We start from the raw sequence: 25,837 nt of genomic DNA, 5'->3' as shown, positions 1-25,837 counted from the left end.
ATTAGCCTAAAACATGAACATCTGCTGCTAAAGTGAGCACATAATCTGTGAATCACTTTGCATGGTTTTAAAGGCAGAAAGCAGTTTACACATTTCTTAAAGAAAATAGCCACCACACTGCATGTGTGGATTTGTTAAGTTATACTACTATACCTTAAACCAACAGAAAGCCTTCCCCATATTGTTTTGTCTGCTAAGACATCCCTATGATACAAAATCCAGGAATGTTGCAGAGGACACTAGGTGATGCTTCACATTCAGTTCACATGGCATTCTGGTAACTGGCCAGGTCTATCATCCTGTGTAAACTGAGACGGCATTGTGTAATCCTTCCAAAACTTTCCTGTGGTTGCACCTTGCAGGGAAGGGTTTGGGAACAGTGCATAAGCTGCCTTTTAGGCAACTTCTACCAGTTGTCTCGCTGGACATTTCACTGATGCATAATGGTGAAATCAGGTAGCAGGTAGAACGCCGAAAGTCAATTAACAATTCCAAAAGGTTTCTCTATCTGATGAGAGAGTGCTCATGGAATCACATCTTGGTATATTGGCTACTTCCTTTTTCCACATCATCTAATCGCATACAGTAGCAAGACACTTCCTAGTGTAAATGGCACTGTCACCAAGTACCAAGCTCAAAATGTTGACCCAGGAGGGGCGAAGCTGAAGGGAGTGGGTGGTAAGATCATAAATCACAGCTGGCACAGTGATTCGTGGAATGTGCCTATGGCACAGCTTGTGAAAGAAATGTCAGAAAGAAAGCAGATTCAGCACATTCTAGAGAGAGAGAGAGAGTGTGTGTGTGTGTGTGTGTGTAGCACACCCGTTAAGCAAGACTGCCTGTGTTTTAGTTGAATTTTTCAGGGAAGAGCTCAAGTTTACAAATGTTGAATCACCTATTTTGAACTTCTTGAAGTGAACTTAGATCTTCTTTTTAATACCTTAAGTAATGAGTCAGTAACACTTGTATGAGTGACCTGAAACAATGACATTTCCTACCAAGCAAAGATTCCGGCTGAATTTGAATCAAGAGCATATTTTACTTGTGGAGTGAGGTCCTACCATCCTCACTTCTCATTACTATTTTTTCCCTTTAAAATAGTATCAAAGCACTTGCTTTAATATAGCCAGTAACAGCTGACGGACTTATCTTACTAAACATGTTCCAGTATTAAAGTCATGGTTTTACTTTCTCCTTCCAGTACAGTATAATCTGTAGACCCAAGGTTACATTTTTCTACAATAATATAAATATTATAAGGTTGGAAGGAACTCAAAGCCATTATGTAATGGTTCCTACCACACAAGATATTCTGTAACAGAAGCATTGCAACAGATGCCGAACCACTATGTTATGAAAAACAAAAAACCCACAATGATCTCTTAGTTGTTTAATATGTCAAACAGGAAATGTGGGGGGCGGGTTTACAAACTGAGCAAATTTAATATAGCTTTATAAAACAGATTAAGGACATTTTAGTATATGAGAAGCAAAGAGTTGGTTTTACTGCAACTCATGGCAGCCAAAAATGGAAATGTCCAGTTGTTTGCTTAAAAACTTTTTTTAAAATTAGTTTTTTTACAGATTTTATTTTGTGTTACAAAACAAACAAATAACAGGAGAAAAATACAATGGGGGGGATTGAGAGAGATGGGGGCAGGGCATTGTGTGCTTACAATTTTAAAGAATTGAGATTCCCTATTCCATTTGTTCCACTGCTGAATTAGTATAATATATTTTCAAACATTTTAAATGTTAAGACCTCTCAATTGGTTCTTTTATAGTTCTGTTGAAAAGAAACTCACCAGAACAGTTTCTGAAAGACAAATACTAACAAATTTTAAATGAATGGCAAATAAAACTCTCTTTTTTCCGTTGCTTAAGTTTCAAATGATTTACAGACTGATCCTAAGACTTTCTCTTTTAGGAATTAAATACTATCAGAAGACATTGCCTACAACTGCAAATGTTAGAAGCTATAATGTTTTGACTGCAGTTCAGAGGAAAAACGAACACATATTAGTGTAAATGTTGATAAGGATTTTAAATGGTTACAGATCTATTAAGTTATTCCATCTTATTCCAATGAATTAAACTACTAGGCTTCTAGAAGGTATCCAACCAATGTTGTGAACTTCAGATGAAGGGTGGCATACAAATTTAATAAACAAACAAACAAATAACTCTTGAACCGTTGCTTGAATAAACAGAAATATCTCATTGATCCCCAGTTTCCACATTTATTTATTACAGTAATGCACATATAATGGATATTTACATCCTCCCGCTAAACAAGAATGACTGTATCATAACTTATAGCTCAGAATCTCATACTTACATTCACACTGTATGACATCTAAATTAAACTGCTGAATGGCTCCCATGCTAATTTGTTTTAAATCATTATCCAACAGCATCTGCATCAGGGAAGTTGACAGATGCTGGCAAGCTGACATACAAGCAGTCTGCGCCACTTTTCCCTATTAAAAAAAAAGGCAAGAAGTTGTAAGAATAGGTAAGTATGTTTTGTCAGAATGGTTATTTTCTTCCACATTTACAAAGCCCAAGAACAAACAGACAGTAAATGCTACATCTTCCTGTTGTACAGTAATTTTTTTAAAATTCTGTTTACGAATAGTAGCTTTATTTAGAATAGTATTTTCAAATGACAATGTTAATATGTAAACACACAACTGAAATCAACATGTTATATACATTCAGCAACACACATCATAAAACAGGTTTACAGAAAACACTTGCCTTAACACTATTAAAATGGATTTCCTGGAATGCTACACATTTCAAGCTTGACAATTCAAATATTCCCTTCTCTATCTATGCACCTATACATCTGGGAGAACGAGAATTCTAAAAATAATTAATCCATGAAGTCATATGCAGCCCTCTGCTGTTCAAGTATACATACATGTTTCATGGTACACATTTCTGCTCCAGTAATTATAGCATAAATGTCAGTGCCAGTGATGGAAAAGGCAGGTTAAACACGCCACCACAACAGCTTATACACATTTCCAGAGAAGCAAGTCTCATTGATTTTAATGGAAATTATTTCTAAATAAGTGGCTGGATCAAAGCACAGGTATGAATTCTAATCTAATCAGAAGGAACAGTTAAAGAATGTTAACAAAAGTTACTGCTAACATTTTAGGGCTCCTCCTCAATTCTAAATTAAATACATTGGAAAATATAAGAATTTGCTTTAATACTTTGGTAATTTGTGAGTTTAAACACTAGTATGCTCAACAGTGTAATCCCGTGCATGTTTACTCAGAAGTAACTCCCCTGGGTTCAATCAAGTTTACTCTTAGGTAAGAATCACTGGGTTTCATCTTAAGACTGCAATCCTACACATCTGGAAGTACGCCCTATCGAATACAATAGGATTTACTTCTCTGGAAACATGCGCAGAATTGTGCTATATAATAAGAATGATGCCATTCCTAAATAAAGCATTAAATTGCATTATATGTCCAGGTTTGTGTGTAATGCTAGGCCATACTGAAGGTAATGTCAGTAAGCCAAGAACAAACCATTGCATTTTTTTCACTAACAAACCACAGTAATAGGGGCATAGTTCACATGTAATGCTAATCATGGTTTATTAACAAAGGCTTACTTAAACCATGGTTTGATGTTACATGCAAACCAGGCCTATATCTTGTTGCATACCAAACATACTGATTCAAAAGGAGAGAAATGACAACCCCTCGCAGAAGATAAAGTAAGTTTCTTTGCTTTCTATAGTTAAGCTGTTGATTATAGATTTGAACTATGACTTAAAGTTTACGGTTATTTGGGGCAGATAACCTACTTAGCATATGTATGTGTTCAGCTACCTTTAGAACCAAACAGACAGAAAAAGACTCAATTTTGAAAATTCTCCTATTTTTGGTTTGCATTTATTGTATTTACTGGATACTAAAGTATATGTCCTGTTCATGGTCCATGACACATCCTCTTTGGTGGACATTTAAAAACTGAAAGCTTTTATGAAACTAACATTTGGCAGGTACAAACCAAGTGTCAACAGAAAAAGAAATAAATGAACACACACTGGAACATGCTTGAAATATCTGAAACCCAGCAATGACAAGACTGGGGGACATGCAGTTCTAATTCCCCAAATGGAACAATATCAATATGAATGGAGGGGGGAGGGGAGAATTGGGGCGGGGAGGAGGAGAGAAGAATCAATGGGCTTAATTCAATTATGATGTAGCTGATTTAAGATACTTGATGGAAATATCATTTTGATTTAATGGAGCAACTGCATTTTGATTTAATGCAGCACCCCATCAAATCAGCTCCATGTCCTATTTTACATAATTTTTTTGATGCCACTGTAATGTAGTAACAGTAAGCATATTAGTGAAGTTATCAAAAAACATAACATCCAATTAAATGCAAAATGCAATTATATTATGGACTATATTGTTATACATATATTCCATTTCACATTTCTCACCAAACCTATGCATTCAGTTGTTTAAAATTGGTTACAATAGTACTGGAGCACAAGGTAATGGTTACAATACACAGCATGATAATTTGTGTGGCTTTTTAAGAGTTAGGTTTCATACAGATACATTAAATGTTTGTTATAATGGTAGACAAATGCTAACCCCCTAAAATGATTTTTTTAAATTGCTTTCAACTATGCACTCGGACTACAGGCTTATTGCTCTCATGGCACAGTAAAGAAAAAAGCAGAAGAGGGAAAAGGAACATGTTATAACCATTTGAGATCATGTAGGTTTTTATTTTGGACCAAGATAAAGAAGCCAAGTCTAAACATTTGAACTTTTAACTGCAAGTCATAGGTACCTGAATCTGTTTTTTACTGCTCAGTTTACCAATAACTTTTAAATTGTTGTAAGTATACAGGTCTTCCAAATTAAAAATGCACAAAACTGGCAAATGAGGGTGGGCTAAAAGGAGGTATTTCTTCAAATTCATCTTGAGCAAGTGAGCCCATGTCTCTAGACTTAACAGGGCAGTTTGAAGCATCTTTTGTTACCCAACGCTTTCAATTTCTAACATGCAAGAAACTATAACATCATTGCATAGATTCTGAATGAATGTTTATCAAAGGGCCTTAAAAATCATCCTTAATCATCAGCATTGGATCCCTGTTTGGTGCTCTTACATCCATTATGTATATTTAACTTAAGTGGGGGAAACAGTTTTGTTTCGGTTCCCTACAATTACTACTACCCAACAACCACTAACACCTTTGTCTTGATTCATCAATTATCCATATTTATACCATCACGGCAAAGTTCAAGAAATAAGTATTCTCTTACATTAAAAAAGAAACCACCAATAACACCTGCTAGAAGATAGGACACCTTCAGCTTACCCACCCGTCACATTTGCTGAAATACAAGTTTGGGAGAAAAAGAAAACCCTTAGACAAACGTCTTAGATTTCAAAGGAACTTGTAAAAGAGAATCTGCTGACATGTTAAATCCTTTCTGTAGTACCCGAAAGCTTTTCTCTTAAGAACAATTGCTGTAAAGAGACATTTGGCTCCTAGGAAATTCCCAAAGGGTCAGCCATATGCATCCTTCTTGCGTGGCACCTTCACGGTACTGCTTTCTAGACTCATAGCTAGCTGTCTCAAAAGCAGCTTTCATCATTCAGTAGTGTGTCAGTCAATATGATTTATGGACTGCATTCAACAAAGTCAAAGCATATAGGATGAGAAATATGACTACAATCTGCTAATTTGTTTTGTATTGAGCCACTTAAGAGTCAAAGACCTGATGTCAGACTGAGACCGGCAACACAATTAACCAGCCGGTGACAGATTCATCCATCCTCCCTGCCAGGCTATGCCAATCAAGGACAGCATGAGACGACATTTGGAAGAATCAGTAAGAAACTCCATTCTCTAAGTAGCCTACGTGGGCTTTTGATTGACAGTTTTTGAATATAGCTTGTGGAGCGCCACCACCCTTTATCCAATAGCTCCTCGCTGCAAGCTGTGAAATAAGGCTTTTACTGCCAATCAAGGGAACAATAAAACACAATCCACAATCCCCCAAGCAAACAGGGAACAACAAGACTTGTCTGTTACATCTGAAAGTCTAGCTTCATAATTAGTTTAACAATATTAAATCACACATTAAGCAGAAGCTTTCTTTTCAATGTATCGAATCTAAAGGGTAACTCACATATTTAAGAATGCTAAATCAAGTATTCTCCTGATAGCAAGAATTGAATCTTCCTGTTGATCTAATAGCAGCACTAAATTACCCCTTCTCATAAAAATATCAGAAACAACAACAACAATCATAATAATAGGTGTGTTTACAACTGTGACTCTTAAAAACTGATCTAAAAGGCATGCTGGGAATAGCTGCAATTTCTATAACACAGAAGCAATTGATTAAGATGGTCAAACTAACTTCCACATGGCAATAGCTGCTAAGAAAGTAATTAGGATGCTTTATACGAGCACATCATAGGCAAATATGCTAGCAGCTTTTTAGGATCATGGTACATGATTGTGATCTTAAAACAAAGGTCTGGATTCTGTGATAATGGTTTCTGAATATATGTTATGAACATAAAGACTCTTGGAAAGGCTTAGTTATCAGACAAACTTTAACCATTTTCATTCCACCAACATCTAATTTTGCCAGTGATTTTTTATATATCATCTTTGAGGGGGAAACAGCATAGTCTACATTTTTTTCAGAATATTCAAAGTCTGTTTTAGACCACACAAGAATTAGATTACGATAACTCAGTTGTTCACCTCATTTGTGTTACCTCCACCATTACTAACAGTTAAATTAAAGCATCTGCAAATGTTTTTTTCTGAGGAACTCCAAGGTGAAAGCAAACACATAACAGCAAAATCCTTAGCAGAGCTGGGGGAAGCCAAATGGCTCACAACAACTGGTAACAACTCTGGAAAGATAAGGCCAATTAGCTCTTAGCAAATCAAGGTGACTGTAAGTTTTATTTGAGAAAATGGATAAGGCTGCTACGAAATCAGTTGAAGATCAGTTTCTAACTCTGGCATATTGACTTCTTCTGCAATGCTGGGCAAACCACCCAATTGCTTTTTTCTTAGTGGAGAAATTATAAATAAACAATCTAATAATACTTTCCCATTCTCCCCATCTGAAACCCTGTAAAGCCACTGCAAGGCAATGTAGTTCTGAGCTAGGTAGACCAGTAGCTTGATGCACTACAAAGCAATTCCCTATGTTCATAACTATCACCAGTACAGCTGGAAGGTGGTTGTAAGTAAGCCTGGACTTCTTCCATACATTAATCCTGTTGCATGTGATCATGGGGACTGTAGTTCATGACAGCTTATGCTATAACGCCTTTCTGTAGTCTAAAGCTAAAAGAAGACTTGTTTTCATTGCAACAGACTAATATGACTACGTCACTGGAAAACACCCATCCCTTCAGTGCCTCTATCTGCTGTTTTAGAGATGAGTCTCAATATCCAGGAAATACATTAGTGTCAGAGGGCATTTTCCCAGTTGTCCTCTCTAAGCAAGTTAGGACACACACTGCATTCTTTCTAAATGTTTAAAATGTACAGAAATTAGAACAGGGGCAGGGTGTGGGGAGGAACAGATTTGCATGAACAACTGAATAAACTTTGAATCAAACAACAGAAGCAACGACTTAGAAGCACACTTTTTCAACTAGATTGAAGACCATGAATGGTAAGAATTATCAATACGTGACTGAAGGATAAATATTCCGCTGAGCTGGATATAAGGTTTCAAACTATACTCTACATACCAATATGCTATTTTAAAGAGAGACAACCAAATGCAGCTTTGCAACATGCTTTAATGGTGAATATGCATTGAAATAAAATACATGTGTATGCTTCAGACAAGTGAAGCTTTATGATGTATAACTGGGATCTGCTCATGTTATAGTTTTCATGCATGAAGCAGCCCTGACCAGCAAATGAAATATTGTGTTATCTAGAGATAACTGGAGAAGGCATGGCTGCCATATGGTAGCCATTTGGGGGACTGCTTTGCACTTAGGACATCAGATTTCCTTATGGCTGCCATCATGACTGTCAGCCAGAATTACCTTTCATGTTATCAATACTTTCATGAGTTTTTTACCCCGGAATTATCTGCAACAATATCTTTAAGCATTTTTATCTTCCTCTAAATTTGTCTTCAGAAAGTCAGAAGTCACAGTGGAAGGGGACGTGGAATGAGTTGACCCCTTGCAACTATTTATGCTTATAGCACAACATGCGTGGAACTAACATGATCATCATATCTCGTTTGTTGCATACTTTTTCTACCAAAGTGTTGGTGCAAAATCGTTATAAAGTAGGGAAAGTGTCCTGTGGGTAAATGAGTAGAACACAATTCTGCATCAGCCTTTTAAAAAAATAATAAAGGAGGAAGCTTTGCAATCGCTAGCAAATCTGAAAGTAGCAGTTATTCATTATAATGCAAATATTTATGTTGGACCAAAGTAAACTACTCAAAATGAGTCGGTGACCTGAAAATAATTGGGGCATGAATCTTTTAAAGCAATCCATCATCTTTTAAGAAATACATTTGGGTGCAGACATTCTCCTCACTTCAAAAAGTATGTTTTTGAAAGAGACTGTCTAAAACTTTCACCAGCTCTTTATTCTCAGCCACTATCTAGCCATTTTAACCTTATTTCGTATGCACATCCCCATAGCTGCATTCTGACACCTGACCTCCCATCCAAGAGGTCTTATGGTCTCCTTTGAATGATCTCATTTCAGATGCAACACATGCCCTATCATGTTTCTATGAGGCTTTAAAAGGTTCCTTCTGCCTTGATGTCCAAAAACCAAGGTTAGTCTTCAACTTGGATTCTGCATGCAGCTACACAATTTAGTATAGAGTCAGATCGGTATAAATAGAGGGGTTTTAAATAAAGTCACTCAGAATTGAAGCAATAAGCCTGCAGGCAGTTCATAGTTTAAGTTTTCCATGTGCATGCTTTTCTTCAGCTTGCATCTACTTACCGACATAGCTGCATGGTCATTGTTGTTATTCTGAGAAGGAAACCAGTAAGGCAATCAAAACAAAACAAAAAATAAAAATGCACTGTCAACATTAAATTGCATTTGGTAGCAGTCAGAGGGGGTAGGGGAGGGCTCTTGAGAAAATAAGTAATGTCTGCCAATAGGCTTTCTTTCCTGAAGATGGGAATGGTTCGAAATTATTATTCGAGATTGATCTGCCATGGTTCAGCCAAATTAGTCTTCTGTTTGCAGCTGTAAGAGCCAAATAGACACAATTTTTAAGTGATATTCTGAAAGTGTAATGAATTAATGCACAGCACAGTGCTAGAAGCCAGAGAAATAAAATATCCTGTTTAAGCAGTATTTTCCGGCAGACAGGCTGGGTAGATTTCGTTTCAAGTGCTATTTGAAGAGCTTTGGGAACATATAATTTCAAAATTCCTTGGATTAATCCAGATCTCTGCAGATGGTCTACTACTGTGTACTGGGGCTTCTGGGATGCCCCTTTATAGCAGCAGCAGATCCCTGTAACACCCCTTGCCCCGGCAAAATGTTGATCTCCAAGATCAGTGCTTCTCCAGAGCAGCATCCCTTGAGTCATGAGAAGCCACTGACAGAAGGAAGCATCAACCCTTGTCTGTGTGAATGGAGAAGGGCTTTCAGCTCACACATGGGGGAAATGTTACATCGCAGCCATCATCAATCTGTTATTTTGCTACTTTCCTAAAAATATGTGTAAGGAATAGTAACAGACAGTGTTTAAAAATAAATACATCCATCCATTAAATGGATCAGAAATGTAAAAAGTCTTGTTTTCAGTACAAATACAAAAAAAAACCCTGCCCTAAAAAACAACAACAATGCTGTTGCTATCAAGTGGCAACACAGACAAATATAATACAAAGACACTTTTAGGGAAACAAAGCTAAAGAAACATATCTAGCAACCAGATGACACCACAGTAGCTACAAGCAATAAGGATAATTGTGCAGAGATGTCATAGTAAAGACAAGCTAGCTTTATTGTGGGCTGCAGATGTACTTTATAGTTAAACGCTATGAGGCTGGAGTCAGAGTTGTGCTCAGTAGTGTTCCACTCATTCTGGAGGTAGAAGATCGGGAGACAAACTTCACCTAGTCTTCCTTTCCTTTGCAGCCTCCAGAGCAGTGTGAGAGATGGAATAGGGAGCAGCAATGGGAAGGAGGGGTCAGGAAAGATCACCTGCCTAGCTTCCTTAGGCAGGAAATCTCCACTCCAGGCACTCATGTGCCCAGAGAAGCCTCTCCTGGTGTGCATGGAATCCACTCCCTTGATCAAAATTAGCCTCAAAAGAAGAATTAAGTTGATGTGTACTTCATTGCAGTGGATCTGTGTGTAGCGCCAACCACAGTTTCTCCAGTTCCAGAAAAGTCAGTGGCTCCTATTCTACTCTACTGGATCTCAGTACCTTCCATAAATGGAAGGAGCATTTCCATCCACAGACTAGCTAAACTGGATCAAATCTATTCATTGTACGCAAAAAGGTGCTAAGATATTAAGAAACTGACCAAGCTACACACTTATGACTAAAAGGCTTTCACAGGCATATGTAAAACACACACACCTTACATTGCTGCCTCTACATTAGTGTCTGTTTTAGATGTTTTCATCCCTGAAGTCAAAAGTAAATAAGTGACACTTGCTTGAAAAATGATATTATAGAAATGCTGGAGAAAGACTCCTCCGGAATCTGTTGTCCAATGAGACCATGTCAGGTCACTTCATGGTTATGCTTCTGGTTGTGTTCTATAGTAAAGATGTAGCCAGGCACAAGTCAAAGAACATGGCTGCATAATATATTTTGTTCACTACAGACGCTACAAACTCATAACTACTACAACCCTACAGAAGTGGCATATATATGGGGAGATTTCCCCTACAGCCATGTGGCCTAGGAACTTACAGTCTGACCCTAGAAACACACTTGCTTCAAGTTTCAATGAACATAGTATTTAATAGTTTAAGATACATTTCCCTACTGAATAAGTGGGGAATGTCCACCCCATGGGCTAAATTAGGCCTGCCGGGCCTCTCAGTTTGGCCTGCAAGTCCATTTCCCCCATGCCAAGTCTACCTGTCACTCACCTGACGGCATATGACGTCGGGTGCCGGACAGTAAAGGAACAATTGGGAATCTTAGAAAATACTCCCAAATTGTTCCTTCACAAGAGCAGCTTACATTCACAGCTGTTGAAAATTGGCATTAAATACAAACTCAGGCTGCGTTTAGCATAAATCAGACACACCGAGAAGCTACCAATTGGAGCCTATTGGGCCAACAAAGTTTGGCCACTCCTGCACTAAGACAAAGCCACCTTTATTTCTCTGATAACCCCATTGATAACAACCTACGAATCCCACTTTCCAGATTAGGAGGCAATGGGCACTTGCAAACCCTGAAGAGTCGTGGACAGTCACAGGTGGACTAGATGGACCAATTATCTGATTCATCTAGAGCAACATCATATGGTCACTCCGTCTCTCAGCAATAAAAGAAGCTTTCCCCCTACCTGCAACTACCTGGGAAGTGCAGAGCATGACGTGGATGCTGTCTACAAACTTGGCTTCTATCAGCATCTCTGCAGGAGGGTGTTTTTGTTTGCTTGATTTTTGGCGGGGCGGGAAGAAGATTTTTTCTAAAGGAAACGTCACCCCGCCCCCATCAACTCCCAAACAAAAACTTTTCAAGAGATATAGATTTGCCCCCACCCCTCTGTACACACACAGCTGCTTCAGATGTAAAACTCGCCCGGCACCTAGGTCTTTTCAGTGCCAGATGAAGGCCTTTTTGTTTTTACAGGCATTTTAAGATCTTTCTTTTTGCACTCTGGAGCACTAAAGTATGTTTTCCTGCTATAGGTATGTATGTATGTATGTATGTATGTATGTATGTATTTGGTTTCCTAATGCAGTTGATTTCTCACTGTATGATTTTTAGAGCTTTCCCTGTTTTCATGGATTCAAACTTCTATTGTTAGCCACCCGAAGACATTGTTCATTGGCCAGTATACGAATGATGTTGTAAGTAAAATTTCCTTTACTTACCAACCAAATGTCAAGACCTTCACCTAAGGCTTCTCATTGATCTAGTCAGCCAAGCCTTTCCATGAATTGAAATCCTGCTTCTCTTGGAACCAAGTCTTGCTACCCCCATCTTTTCAAGAAGGCAACCCTCCTTCATACCTTCAGCATGGTATGCCAGTCCAGAATACATCTGGAAACTCCCTGCAAATTGAAAATCAGCACAGCAGGCAAAGGCCTGGAACAGAACTGTGAATCCTCATGAGCTAGCTTTCTTAACACAGGAAAGATTCATCAGCAATGTGATGTAAAATGACTGTCTATAATCTTGCTGCATGTGAAGATCCAGGAAAGGCCTGCCAAATAATTCTTAGAAGGAACTGTCCAGCATCCATCTCCTCCTTTTCAACTGCCCTTGTTGCTCTCAATCCCTACTAAAGTGCATTCAGCTACAACCTGATATTTGATATACTGACTTCTCTTCCATTGCACAACATCTGCAGGCTAGCCATGGTTGAATATGTGTCAGTAAACATCTGGAGAAAGCCAACTTGTGGGAAACTCTTAGTACAAACATGGCCATGGTGAATCACATTGGTTAAATGTATCAAGTCTAGTCTCTGTCACTTGCCACTGCAGCCAAACACAAGCCACTGAGGAAATCTAACGTGTTTGCACTGTGCCAGAGCATAGCACAGAATTATAGATTTCGAATGACTCTCAGAAGTTTTCCAGCTTAACTTCTTTGATTCAGTACCGTCTAGATATAGTGTAAAACACTCTCACACAAAACAAGAAAACAAGTTGTACGGGACGGGATGGATCGCAGAGACCAGACATAATTTTTATTCTTGAAGCACTCCTATAATATAAGGAGTCCATTGCCTTTAATGAAATAAAATTTAAGTCGAACTCGAGCAGGTTAACTTATATTTATTTTCATAAATATAACCAGCCAATTAATAAGCAGCCAAAATAACAACTAGAACATAAAATAGACAATGACCACATACTTGAAGCAAAGGAATATTTGACTTGATAACAACAGTTTACATACTTCTTATATTTTAGGGGGAAGAAACTCAAAGTGGTTTTCAGCATAGTTTAAAACTTTTTTTAAAAAAATCTAGTCTGGGTACAATTTAAAAAACAAAACAAAATAAAAGATTCAGGGGAAAAGTTTAAAATCTTCTATGTAAAACCTGTGTTGTGGTGTTACAGCCGTTTTACACCATGTTTCCCCAAAGCTCTGTAAACACTAAACACTTTCCTGTTGTAGCAAGGTAGGCAATGGAAGAACAAAATGTAGAAAACATTATTGTGTGCAAACGTCCATTTTTAAAAGAACTTAATTGTGCAGTAGCTATTTCACCTGCAAAACCATTCACAATATGGGATATTGTGCTGGTTTTATGCTATCCTATAGTTTATTTTATTTGTATATACCGTTGGACACCACCTTGATACTTTATATGAGGGAGGAGCAGATTAATATTTTTATAAACAAAACAACTCATCTCACAGCAAGTTATTATAAACCTCAAATCGACAGATTTATAGAAAAGCAGTCAATGTTTCTGGAATGAGCATTTTCATAACATGCAGTGTTTTCCCCCAATGATGTAAGGAATTATTATTGGTTCTCTTATCTTCTAGCAATTATATGTGAATAAGCATTGGTTTACGGTGCATTTAAAAATGAATTTCTTTAAAAGAAGAAAACAAGAACCAAGCTTTATTTCACCACTGTTGTGGATTCAAATGAAATACGGCAAGGTTGCAGTTTCATTGTTAGCTGTGGCATAGAATAATGTTGGCACTGGCACCATGATTAACATTAGTCAGGGCTCTTTAAAAGAAAAAAAAGAGAAAAAGAAGAAGAAGGCAGGACTGGAATCTCATTTGCTAATTCCGGATAAAACAAATTCTGGTTAGCTCCAATGCAGATGAAACACTACAGCATGGTTAATTCTAGCAAGGGAAAGGAGGGAGTGGAGCAACTACTGCTTAGAATATCACAGTGGCCCTGCTAAGATGAAAACAAACCACAACAAGCCTTGGGTTTGCACTTTCCCTGTAAACAGACAGTGTGCTTAATTATGACTAATTGCAAATAGAAAGCAGAAACTTCTGGTACTCTCCAGCGGTCAGACCAGAGAAGGTGGGGAATGCATAATCCTGAGACTAAACAAGACCCAATCCTGCAATGCTGAACTCTTTTTTCAAGAGTTCAGCCCATTTCTGAACTGGGTCTATCTGTGATCGAAGCAAGTTTGATACAGGTCCCAGGACTGTTGTTTCTTCCACCATGTGTGTCATTCGCACCCTTAGACTGTATTACAAATAAAACTTGCAATTACTATGCAATTTGTATACTTACAGGCAAGTGAGTGAAAACCTGAAAGGTGCTCCTCAAGAAATTAATAAGATCCATTAAATAGCCACTGGCTCTCCCATCTGGCTCACTCATTGTCCAATCATAGTCAGCAAGCTGGATGAACTCATCAATCTTTTGGTTAAGTTTGGTATAAATTTCTCCTTCAGCAGCATGTCTCGCATCCTGGGGAGTGGGGAACAACAGAAGTATGCTGAAGTTTTAGTATCCTAGAGATAGTTTCTTCAAATGTAGCAAATGAGGGTCAAGAAGTGAGGGGGGGCAATCATTGCTATTGTAATCCAGACCTATCTATCTATGGAGTCCATGTCTAAACCACTGTTTTATTTTTCTGTTCACAGCATAGAAACATGCTATCCCTCTGCTGTGAAGAGAAAAATAAAACAGGCAACTCAAGGAACAACAAACGTTACAAAAATGTACCATCGTTTCTGTCAGGGAACTGACATTGGAGGGAGAGGCGAAGGGGAGGCTCCCAGATGATGCTGGCGAAGGACCCAGCAGCAGGGGGAGAAACAGCTCAGTAGAGGGGGAAGCCAATCAGCGCAACACCAGGGATAAAGGGAGGCAGACGGGGGAAGTGGAGAGAGGGCTCCAGGACTCTTCACTGGACATCAGTGAGGAGAGCCCAGGTCCTCCGCTGCCCATGCCTTCCCTGCGCAGAAGACTCCCGCGCAGTGAGAGGAGGAGGAGACTGGGTGTCAAACAACTTTTATGTTGGAAGAGGTTCAAGAAACGCCCACTGACGGATTCTGCCATTGACTGAGGCAGCCACGATGAGAAGGGGCTGTGCAGTCAGAAAGGTTTAACAAGGCAAATTAACCGAGAAAGGCACCAGTTTACGCACGAGTAACTCATACCTATTACAGTTTCATATATAAATGTAACATTAATACATATCACTAATATAGAGAGACTGGTTTTGGGTTTTTTCTGACACTCTTCCCCTCTCAGCCTGCTTGCTCTCAGCAAGGACTCTGCACATGCACCTTGGCTCTCACACCCAGGGCCCAAACAAACACATGGCTTGTGAGGAAAGTGCTTTTGCAGTCCGATTTCCCCTGGGCATCCGGATAGCTACTGCAGGAATAGGATGCTGCATTAGGGCGGCCTAATCCAGCAGGGCTCTCCTTATGTTTAATTTGATTAAACTGACAAACTTTGTGAGAGGACGGTAATTGTTTCACGTTTTTAATGTTTTGGAATGATAAACTGCAAATAATACACAACTGTATATTGTTATTGGTAAGGATGTATTTTAGACTAAATCTAAATAGTTATTTATGTAGAGCATCTAGACACGTCACTAATAATTTTTTTAAAAAAAAGACACTGGAAACCAATAAATTTGAAATCTACGAACCTTCTGCTGTAAGAAGTCACAGAACACTATTTTGCATAAGGTGTATCATTTAAAAAAAACAAAAACAGAATGCCAAGAGAGAAATCCAAGTTATTTTTTTAAACATATTAAGACTGATACAATTTGCCTCCAGGAGATGAAGTTAACAAGAGCAGAGCATGCCAAATGGCAGGACAGCTAGGCTGATGAGATGTATTCAGCTTTCCATAAGAAGGTACACAAGGATTAATAAAAAAAGGATTTTCCATCACAAGTGAAGCGTATGCATTGGTGTGATTCTCTGGGGTAAAAATAATACGTTTTTAGTAATATAGAGAGCAGGAGGTGGGGGGAAAGAATCTACAAAGGGGTATGCCTTTATAACCTGGCTGGGCTTTGTTTGCAATTAATTTTGGATTTTTGTTTTGTTTTGTTCCAGGAGCTTAGATACAGCAAATGACAGTCACAGCATGGTCCCACAGACAATTAGATAATGTGCATATAGCTTGATATAGAGACCCTTCATTAATACTTCTACTTAATCCCAGAGTGAAAATAGAAAGAAAGAAAAGGTTAAGCCAAAGAACAGAAGACAGGCTAGTACATTCCTTTCTTGAGTATACACAAGATGCAGCAATACACATAGGCGGCAAACTGTGAACTCTCACAGAACATAATAACGAGGGGGACAGACATTTTTATCTGACACAGGAACAAAAAACAGCTGTTGCTACTACTGGTTTCACATGGAATATCCATTAAAACTTTCACTAAAACTGTCTTTGGGTTCCAGAGTTCCACTCAACCAACTTCTGGACCGTGGTAGTCAACCTTTTTATACCTAACGCCCACTAATGAATCTTTCTTGATGGTAAAATTTCCTTACCGCCCACCAGTGCTGCAGTAACATGTGCCCTGTTCCTATGACCTGTTGAGCTTCCTAGTCCTAACGTCAACATTAAACATGGCACAGGGGAAAACATAATGAATTTGTCTGAGCAAAAGAGTGAAAACTGATGACTGTCAGGAGGATGGGAAGGGAGAGCCAAAGACCCTCTTTTCTTTCGTCTACCTTCTCTCTGCATCAAACCCAAAAAAACAGGATCCATGGGAGGGAAGAATAGCTCTGAAATCTTTTCAGCCGCAAAGGGGTAACCCCTCCATCCATGAACAAACCTTTTCTCAACGATCATAGAAAAGAAGAGTCCATTAGCTTATTGAAAGCAGTCTCGCCTGACAGCTCCTTGCATCATCTGAAGAGAAGAAGGCAGTGCCTGCTTCCTTTCAGCAGGTACAATTTTACCAATTCTGCCCTGCACCTGCCACCACTCTAATTCCAGGCCCAGGTCTAGTAATGTTGAGTCCAGTGCTAGATTCCCTGATGGCCCAAAGGAAGTTTGCCATGTGTATCCTTTTCTATTTGGGGGTTATTAGACACATAGCTGCAGAGACAGCCACTATTTTTATGCGTGGCAGATTCCCAGTAAGAAACAGTTATAATAAATATTTGTATTAAGCAGCTACAGCAACCAGTAGGATTCTGAGGATTTCTCCAGTGCCCTGCTAAGCAAAGGCTGGATGGCTGTCTGTCATGTATGATGCTCTAGTTGCAGGGGGTTAGACTAGATGGTCCTTGAAGTCCCTTCCAACTCTGCAGTTCTATGATTCTGTTATATATATGAAAATAAGATTCTGTTTGGAAGTTCATAAAATGTGGTTCCATATATTTCAACAGAACCAACCCATGGGATCAAAGCTACAATGCAGCAAATCCTGTAGGAAGATCATGCACCCATGGAAAACGTCATCTTTGCCATTTGCCCTGGTTATAAAATTCATAACAGTGCAACTCTTCAAATTAAGTGTTCCCAAGGCTGAAAATTCAGGAGCATGGTATTAATTCCTTTGAGTATGCCTTTATCCTGCTTATGTCCTCCGTTAACCTTGACAACAGAGATTAACATTGGAATTTGATAGGTTTATTTTAAGATTTAGTTACAAAATTAAAAGTACTGAAGACAGAACTAGCCTCAGTAGGAATAATCCTGTTTAGTTTGTTGGTCTGTGAAATCCTGTCGCATTTGGGTGTATACACAATAAGGTAATTATTTGAAATGGAAGATATAGCTGTCATGGAACCAACCAATGCCTGTTTTTGTGTGTTCATCACTTATTTTACAAAATGCAACAAATTTATAGGACTAAACTTTGAACCTATGCTACGCTTTACATTACCACTCCACATATTTTATTTATTTAACATACTCAACAAATATTTTTTGCCTCTGGGAAATACCATATCTAGGATTGAATAATCCATAAAACATCCCATAAGCCCAAAGGGTGTTTGAACCAGGTTTCTCAAAACAACAGCTCCTCACTCTACCTACCAAACTAAATTTGTAGCTGAAGAGTTTGAAAAACAGTATGTGAAATGGGGCTGGGACTGGGGGTTAGAATGGCTATTCAATGGTGGGGGGGGGGAATCGAACATTCCTTTACATTAGCACAAGGCATCTTGTATATACTTATTTGAGAGTAATATCTGTCAAACATTGAGAGCCTTTTGCAGCACACAACAGAGCTGCCTGCAGCTCTAATAAGTCCTGATTTGCAATCTCTAAAATATTCATCAGTCAGATATTCCCGCCATTTTATTTTGGCTCCAAATCGCATTGTTTTTGCTCAGGTGTAAAATATGAATAGCCTGTACAAAGTATCTTTACCTCATTCTCTGGCAAATGGATAATGTTCACTGTCTTGCAGACAAGGAAGGGGAAAGTGCACGCTCTCTCTCTCACACACACACACGAGAGAGAGAGAGAGAGAGAGAGAGAGAGAGAGAGAGAGATTCAACCAGAAATCTGCCAGGATGCTAGGGTATAAGTTATATAGAAACTCGCCTGTACTGACTTAGAGACATGAGGTGGTATTCAACTAAGTCAAGAATCTTCAACCTTTCCAGATCCAGGACACACTTTTAACACCAATATGCATTTGGATGCCAGTTTCTTAATCTTTCCCCATGTATTTGCATGGTGGTAGTGCTCCTGCTATTCCCCACGCTGGATTAGGCCAAGACTTACTGGTGAGTCCCGACCCACCAGCTGAACTAAGTTATGCACAGAGTATACCCACTGAAATTAATGAACTTGACTAAGTTAGGCACATTAGTTTCAATACTGTATTGGCCTGAATATAAGCCTCACTTTCCCCCCAAATTCCGACTATAAAAAGTTAAAGTGCAGCTTATATTCACGAACTTATGGTATGCAGCCAGGAGCGGAGGGCAAACAGCGGCAGGAGCACGGCAAAGCGGCACCTGCCCCATGCGTAGTCCCCCGTCCTCTCCCCCAAGGCCAGGAAGCAGTGGCGTAGCGTGGGGGTGCAGGGGGGGCCGGCCGCACCGGGCGCAACATCTGGGGTTAGGGTTAGGAGGCGCAAATCCACGGATTGGGGGCGCAAATTACTTGCCTTGCCCCGGGTGCTGACAACCCACGCTATGCCACTGCCAGGAAGGGAGAGAGCGAGGAAGGGGAAAAGCCACCGGTAACGCAGCACGACTCCCCCCCCCCACCGCCACCCAGTATGCAGCCAGGATCAGCGAGGAAGGGAGCAGCTTATATTCGGGTATTTTTTCTTTCCCTCCCTCCAATTTTAAAGGGGTGGCTTATATTCGGGTGCAGCTTATATTCAGGCCAATATGGTAGATTTGCTCTGAGTAAAACTCGATGCTAATCATTGTGCATACAATAAGGATACCAGACGTCCCCGTTTCCTGGGGAAATCCGTTTCCCGGATTTACAAATCAGTCCCCTGACAAAATCCTGTCATTCCTACCGAAGTTTAAAAGTGTCCCCGGATTCATTGAAAAAAAATCTGGTAACCTTAGCATACAAGGAATGAGAAACTGCTTCTTATTCCAAGCCCCAATGGCAGAAGAAGTTTGTTTGTGGCTTTCAAACTTCCACAGAAGAGGGCAAATCTAAAGGACCACAATGATGTATGGAAGGCATGCGATGCCCGTGCAATAATTCTAGCCAGGCAACCTGATTAAAACATTCTTTCACATGTGTTTCCTTGGGAAACAATGGCATGCTTTTGCTAATTAAAAACAATCTGAGATAACTACCAACATGTATAATCAAGTTTGAGAAATATGTAGGTGTAGCTTTGACAATATTGGGCACAAACATGTTCCAGTTTTGCCTCCTTCCCAATACGACCCCATCAAGACCTATATGGCACACAGTTCATCATGGATTAACTTTAATGAGATTATCCCAATTTAAATTAAGACAACCATCGAAAAACAATGACATCTGCCCCACAATAATAATGAACTAAAGCCACAGTAGTTTGCATAATATTTTTGGTGGAGTTACACATTCCTGGCTGTTACATTCATAACCTGCCTCCCAAAACAGAGAACTTAAACCAAGCTATACCCAGAAAGGAATAATTGTCTTCCCTGGTTGGGACCTGTGTATTTAAAAATGTTAACCAAAAGATGGTAACTCTTTGCATACCTTAAACGTCGATAGACCATAGAGTCTTGCAGTATGGAGAGTTTCTTGTGAAATATTTGTAATGTTGGTTATAAAGTCCTCAAGGTATTTACAAGCTTGTTCCAAATGTGTTGTGTTTATGATAATTTGCACCAGCTTTAACAACAACAGAAAACACAGAAAAGGAACAAATTCTGATAAAATACATTTTCAATACACAACCAAACTTGAATCGACTATAGCAGAAGAGACACAACTAATTTAAAGGAGATTATTCAGAATGCTTATCAGCAAAAGCTACAAGGTTGTAAATGGATTGCTACAAGAAGCAAAAATTTCCACCTTCAGAGAACCTACTATTATCTACTAACGATTATCTAATACATTATCTACTACTAATAATAATAATAATTTATTATTTATACCCCACCCATCTGGCTGGGTTTCCCCAGCCACTCTGGGTGGCTTCCAACAAAATATTAAAATACAGTGGTCTATTAAACATTAAAAGCTTCCCTAAACAGGGCTGCCTTCAGATGTCTTCTAAAAGTCTGGTAGTTGTTCTTCCTTTTGACATCTGGTGAGAGGGCGTTCCACAGGGCGGGTGCCACTACATTGTGCCAACTACAGAATTCCCATTTCTTGGAGAGGACAATGCATCCTATATCATTCATCACAATTCCTGCAGGGTGGTGATTACTTTCTGGGCTTGTTAAGTGCCACCATTATCCTGAGTGAACCCAATAGTTATACTGGTGGGCATGTTCCCTTTCAGGAGCTTCTAGTTGAGAAGCTTTGGCAGACATGCACGGCTCTTAGGGAAAGTCTGAAGAATCAGCGAACTATGCACAAGAGCACCCAGAACACTGAAGCATGCATTTCAAAACTTACCTCCGTCAAACCTATGTGAGGCTTTTTTATGAGGTTCTGTAAACAACTGCTTAAAGTTCGAGTCAGCAGCAAATTTGTCGATTTTCTAAGCATATCATCTATCTCTGTTGAACTGAAATGCAAAAAATTAAGATGGTTTGAAAACGAATGATTAAACCACTGATGAAACTTTAAAATAATTGTGCTGCCTTTTTTCTCCCTTCCCGGATAACCAAGTAGAAATCTGTTCAGCTCCAATAGAGGGCAGGCCATCAGTCAAGCAACTGCTTTGTTAACAGTTTAACAAACTTTTAAGATATGCATTTATGAAAAACTTGAACTATGTTCATAGCATCATTGGGAAAGAGTAATCATCTGCATATTTTAATAGTTCCTGGTTAGAGATGAGGACCCAGAAGTCTTATTTATTAGTTCAGTATGTGTGAAGGGAGCACAATTTACAGTTGTCAACAGTGCACAAAGCTTGATGACAAACTGGAAATAGCTTCCAGATTTCTGAAAGCAAAAGGGAACAGCACATTTTATCCAGTTAGAACCAAGCAATATTTTTCAGACTGGCTTAAATGGAAGCCTTTTTTTATAATGAATTTTTGTAATGAATTTCTCCCATCTATTAGAACCTGAATGTCTTACTATTTTGAATGGTTCTTAAAGTAAAATGTAATGCTGAAGGGTGGGGGAGGGGGAGAGAGAATAAAGGTGGTCCCTAACAAGGAGACATACAGAAGCTACTCAGGTTTGCCCCAACTTTCCCAAATTGTATCTGTCTCCATGAATAGCACTGGACGATCTTCTGCCCTCCACACCCCTACTTTTCCAGGTGGAGTCTGACTCATTATGTGCCCCAAGTAGGTCAGCTTTTAACCAACATGGTATGGTATATTACTCAGGGTTAGCATAAGAGAAGGGACATGGGTAGCGCTGTGGGTTAAACCACAGAGACTAGGACTTGCCGATCAGAGGGTCGGCGGTTCGAATCCCCGCGATGGGGTGAGCTCCCGTTGCTCAGTCCCTGCTCCTGCCAACCCAGCAGTTCGAAAGCACATCAAAGTGAGTGTAGATAAATAGGCGGGAAGGTAAACGGCATTTCCGTGTGCTGCTCTGGTTCGCCAGAAGCGGCTTAGTCATGCTGGCCACATGACCTGGAAGCTGTACGCTCCCTCAGCCAAGAAAGCGAGATGAGCGCCGCAACAACTGGACCTAATGGTCAGGGGTCCCTTTACCTTTACCATAAGAGAAGAGAGTACGTTGTGGCATTTCTTAGTCACTTTGGAACTGACATGGTTGAATACGATGCTATGGGTTTCACAAAACTAACTTTGCTACTGATGTGGAAAGGATTTTGTTTCCCAGTTCACATTGACCTACCGCTCTGTTTTCCTTGGGACCAGCCAACATTAAAGTTTCAATCTGTCTAACAGTGGAGGGCTCTATTCCCAGGCCCATAAAAACTTTCCCTATAGTCCACATTGGGATGGCAATGAGATGGCCCACAGAGCAAATTCCAGAAAATCCCATGAGGATTTAGAAAAACATGCCTGGTGCTAGCCATATTTCCATATCATAGTCCATCCTGGCTGCTTCGTGGCACAGACCCAGGTCATAAAGTCTGGCTTCTGCAGCCGCCTCCCTGCCGTGAACCACTACTAGCGGGATTGGCAGCAACAGCAGCAGATATGTTCTATACTTATTTTTATTGAACTTCATTTCATTTTTATACCACTTTAAATATTTATGGAACGAAATATCCAAGCGGCTTACAACCTACATTAAAACACCAAACAATACAGAAGAAAACATAACAGAAGGAAGTAAAATATACATTCAAAACAACATAATTATGACAATCCTTTGTTCTTTTGATAATTGTGCTGCTCTAAATGTAGATTTTATATTTGACTTCATTTAGTAATGTTTTCTTTTGAAATGTTCAAGATATTTTTTTGTTAACTTGGCAGCATTAAATGTGCATTCTGTAGTCGCATTAAATGCTTTAAACGTGCATTCTCTCGTTGACCTCCTTCATAATGTTTTATTTTGAACTCTTTTAAGATAATATTTTCATTTCCTGTTAATTACATAGCTTTGAATGTATACTTTGTATTTGCCTTTTTTTCTGAAGAGCATAGCCAAAATAAGTATAAAGTCAGAAACAGGAGTTCTGTGTACAGCTACCTGATCGGATACTAGTTAATACATTTCAGCACCTCTATATGTTCATAACCAGGCTGCAACACTAGCAATGATTCCACATGCTCCCTAGTTGCAAGAAGACTGCCAGCTGTTTGATTTTGATGCAACTTGCAGATTCCTTATCTGGTAACGCAGCCATCTTCATACATGCATTGTTGTACTGCATCTTACCATATTCGCAATTGCTCCATCTAGCTCAGCATCGCCTATGCTGACTGACAGCAGCTCTCAGGGCTTTCGGAGAGCAGTCTTACCTTTACCTACCTGGGATACAATTGAACCTGGGACCTTTAGATAGCACACCTTGTGTTCTGAGTTCCAACCCTTTCTTCTTGTATATATATAGGTCCTACGTGTCTTTTACACACACACGCACACACACACACACACACACACACACAGCTTTTGTAAATGCTTACCTGCGATGAAGTGACTCTGAAAACTTAAGGCTTGCATAAATGAATTCTTTGACCTGGATATAAATCTGAGGCACTGACTGAGACATTGGAAGTTTCTTTGGAAAACCCTGCTGCGGAAACAAAACACATATGTGCCATGTTACGCTGCATTTCAAAGTGGCTAAAGCTAAGCAGGTTGGAGAAAAGGACTGTAATATCATATGCTAAGCTAGGCATCCCCAACTTGTGGCCCTCCAGATGTTTTGGCCTACAACTCCCATGATTCCTAGCTAACAGGACCAGTGGTCAAGGATTATGGGAATTGTAGTCCCAAACATCTGGAGGGCCGAAGGTTGGGGGTGCCTGTGCTAAGTTGTATTTGGCTGTGATATCTCTATAGTCATAAAAGTTTCCCCTCTCTCTGCATAGGGAGAGGCATGCCATTCCTAACATCTGATGGGCAAGGCCGCAAGAGACTGACAACACAATTCATCATATAAAAATATGCTACAGTATTCAGATCTCTCCAAGTTGGGACCACAAATACGGCCATACATTCCAAGCTGTATAAATTGAATTTTAAAAGGCGAGGGAGGCTATAAGTATGTTAAGTTTTGCTTTTTTAAAACAAAAAAACAACAACACACTAATTCATCAGGTTATTTCTCCTTTTACAGGATTCTACAAGTGTGTACTGCTCTCTTAATGCCCAGAACACCTAAGGACTGAAAAAGAGGATTGGGTAGTAAGAGGAAATCTACACACAAAAGAAGATGAGCTGAGAGGAAGGGCCCAGGCACACAATCCCATTGTCCTCGCCTTAATCCCTAATTAATGGTTACGTCTGCACTGAGACAATAATATTTATTTATTATTTATTTTATGTATATATACTTCACCCCAAAGTCCCAGGATAGAAATACATACACTTCAAAAACAAAATTGTGCATATACACCAGACACATATTGAAAATTGATCCTAGCTCGCAGGCAAACTAGGATTTGAGCAAACCAGTTTGCCGCATTCAGACAAAATTACAATGGTTTGCCACTAACTGGAAGAAGCCTCCTCTTCTATGTGCACACAGAAGAGAGGAAAGAGGGAGTGCACTTGGTTTGGAGGATCATCATGATGCCTCCCCAGATGCTTTTGCACAGTGTGTGTTTTCTTACCTTATCAAGTTCCGGATCTTGAAAGGGAAATTTGCTAATGACAATTTTGTACTCTTCTTCATTTGAGACGGGAATTGGGCTGCAATTATCTGCTTCAAAAATATCCCTGTGCAATCAAATGAGCATATTAGAAACATAAATACCGAAACACACGGCAAACGTATATGGGCACAATCTAGCCAAAGTGAAGCACTTCTACGGCTTTCAACATTGAGAGCTAAGCATGTGCTGAACTCTGGTGTCACAGACTGCTCCTGAACCATCTAATTGCTAGCGCTCAAAGTCTGGGGACAGGAGCAGCTGTGAACCGCTGGTGGGAAGGAATACATAGAAGCAGAGGCAGCACTATTTAAAAGTGATTGCCTGTTAGGCAGAGTGTCCAAGGGTAGGAAATAGAAACCCGTGGGACTTCAGGTATTTGTTTATTTTGTGTAATTTAGACAGCTTCTGTTAGCCATGGAGATAAACAAAGACTATGTAGGACACTGTAGTCCTGCTCCATCTTTCACACATTTCACACACACTTTCAATTGTAACTTTGACAATAATTCTAAAGAGCTAGAATTTTTTTCTTTACGTGAAATCCCCTGGCTGGATATATGCAACTATATAGCCATCGAAAGAACAACCAAAACTGGTTAACATTACTTTGAAACAGGATCTTCATATTCTGTGATACTAACCTGAACAATACAGCCCATTTTTTAAGCAGCGTTTCATTGTACTGGTCCCTTATTTCAAATAAAAGATCAAAGAGTCTATTCACAGGAAACCCGTAGCCCTAGGAAAACAGTATTTAAAAACATATTTTAAAAGATGCTATCGCTGCAAGTGAGTATAAGTGAAAAT

The 25,837-nt window shown here is 39.4% G+C and overlaps 1 protein-coding gene across 14 annotated transcripts in view; it reads right to left on the bottom strand.

Moving 5' to 3' along the window:
• EXOC6 (exocyst complex component 6) overlaps positions 1-25,837 on the bottom strand; it is a gene marked incomplete at its 3' end in the record, with an annotated part of 98,947 nt that overhangs the window by 36,964 nt on the left and 36,146 nt on the right. For 5 of the 14 annotated variants that reach the window (XM_082224911.1, XM_082224917.1, XM_082224924.1 and 2 more), the window contains exons 13-20: positions 25,672-25,769; positions 24,989-25,094; positions 23,837-23,946; positions 21,225-21,336; positions 20,355-20,489; positions 14,469-14,648; positions 9,029-9,058; positions 2,339-2,480 (exon numbers count right to left, since the gene is read on the bottom strand). In XM_082224911.1, coding sequence (XP_082081037.1) covers positions 2,339-2,480; positions 9,029-9,058; positions 14,469-14,648; positions 20,355-20,489; positions 21,225-21,336; positions 23,837-23,946; positions 24,989-25,094; positions 25,672-25,769 — 913 coding nt within the window. Of the gene's footprint in view, positions 1-2,338; positions 2,481-5,372; positions 5,397-9,028; positions 9,059-14,468; positions 14,649-20,354; positions 20,490-21,224; positions 21,337-23,836; positions 23,947-24,988; positions 25,095-25,671; positions 25,770-25,837 lie in introns of those variants that run through there. The other 9 variants (XM_082224919.1, XM_082224920.1, XM_082224913.1 and 6 more) reach the window with 4 other exon arrangements.

Source organism: Podarcis vaucheri (genome assembly GCF_965113315.1).
Source record: "Podarcis vaucheri genome assembly, chromosome: 5".
NCBI lineage: Eukaryota > Metazoa > Chordata > Lepidosauria > Squamata > Lacertidae > Podarcis > Podarcis vaucheri.
Note: the sequence above shows the minus strand (reverse complement) of the source record. Positions and strands in the feature narration are given on the sequence as shown.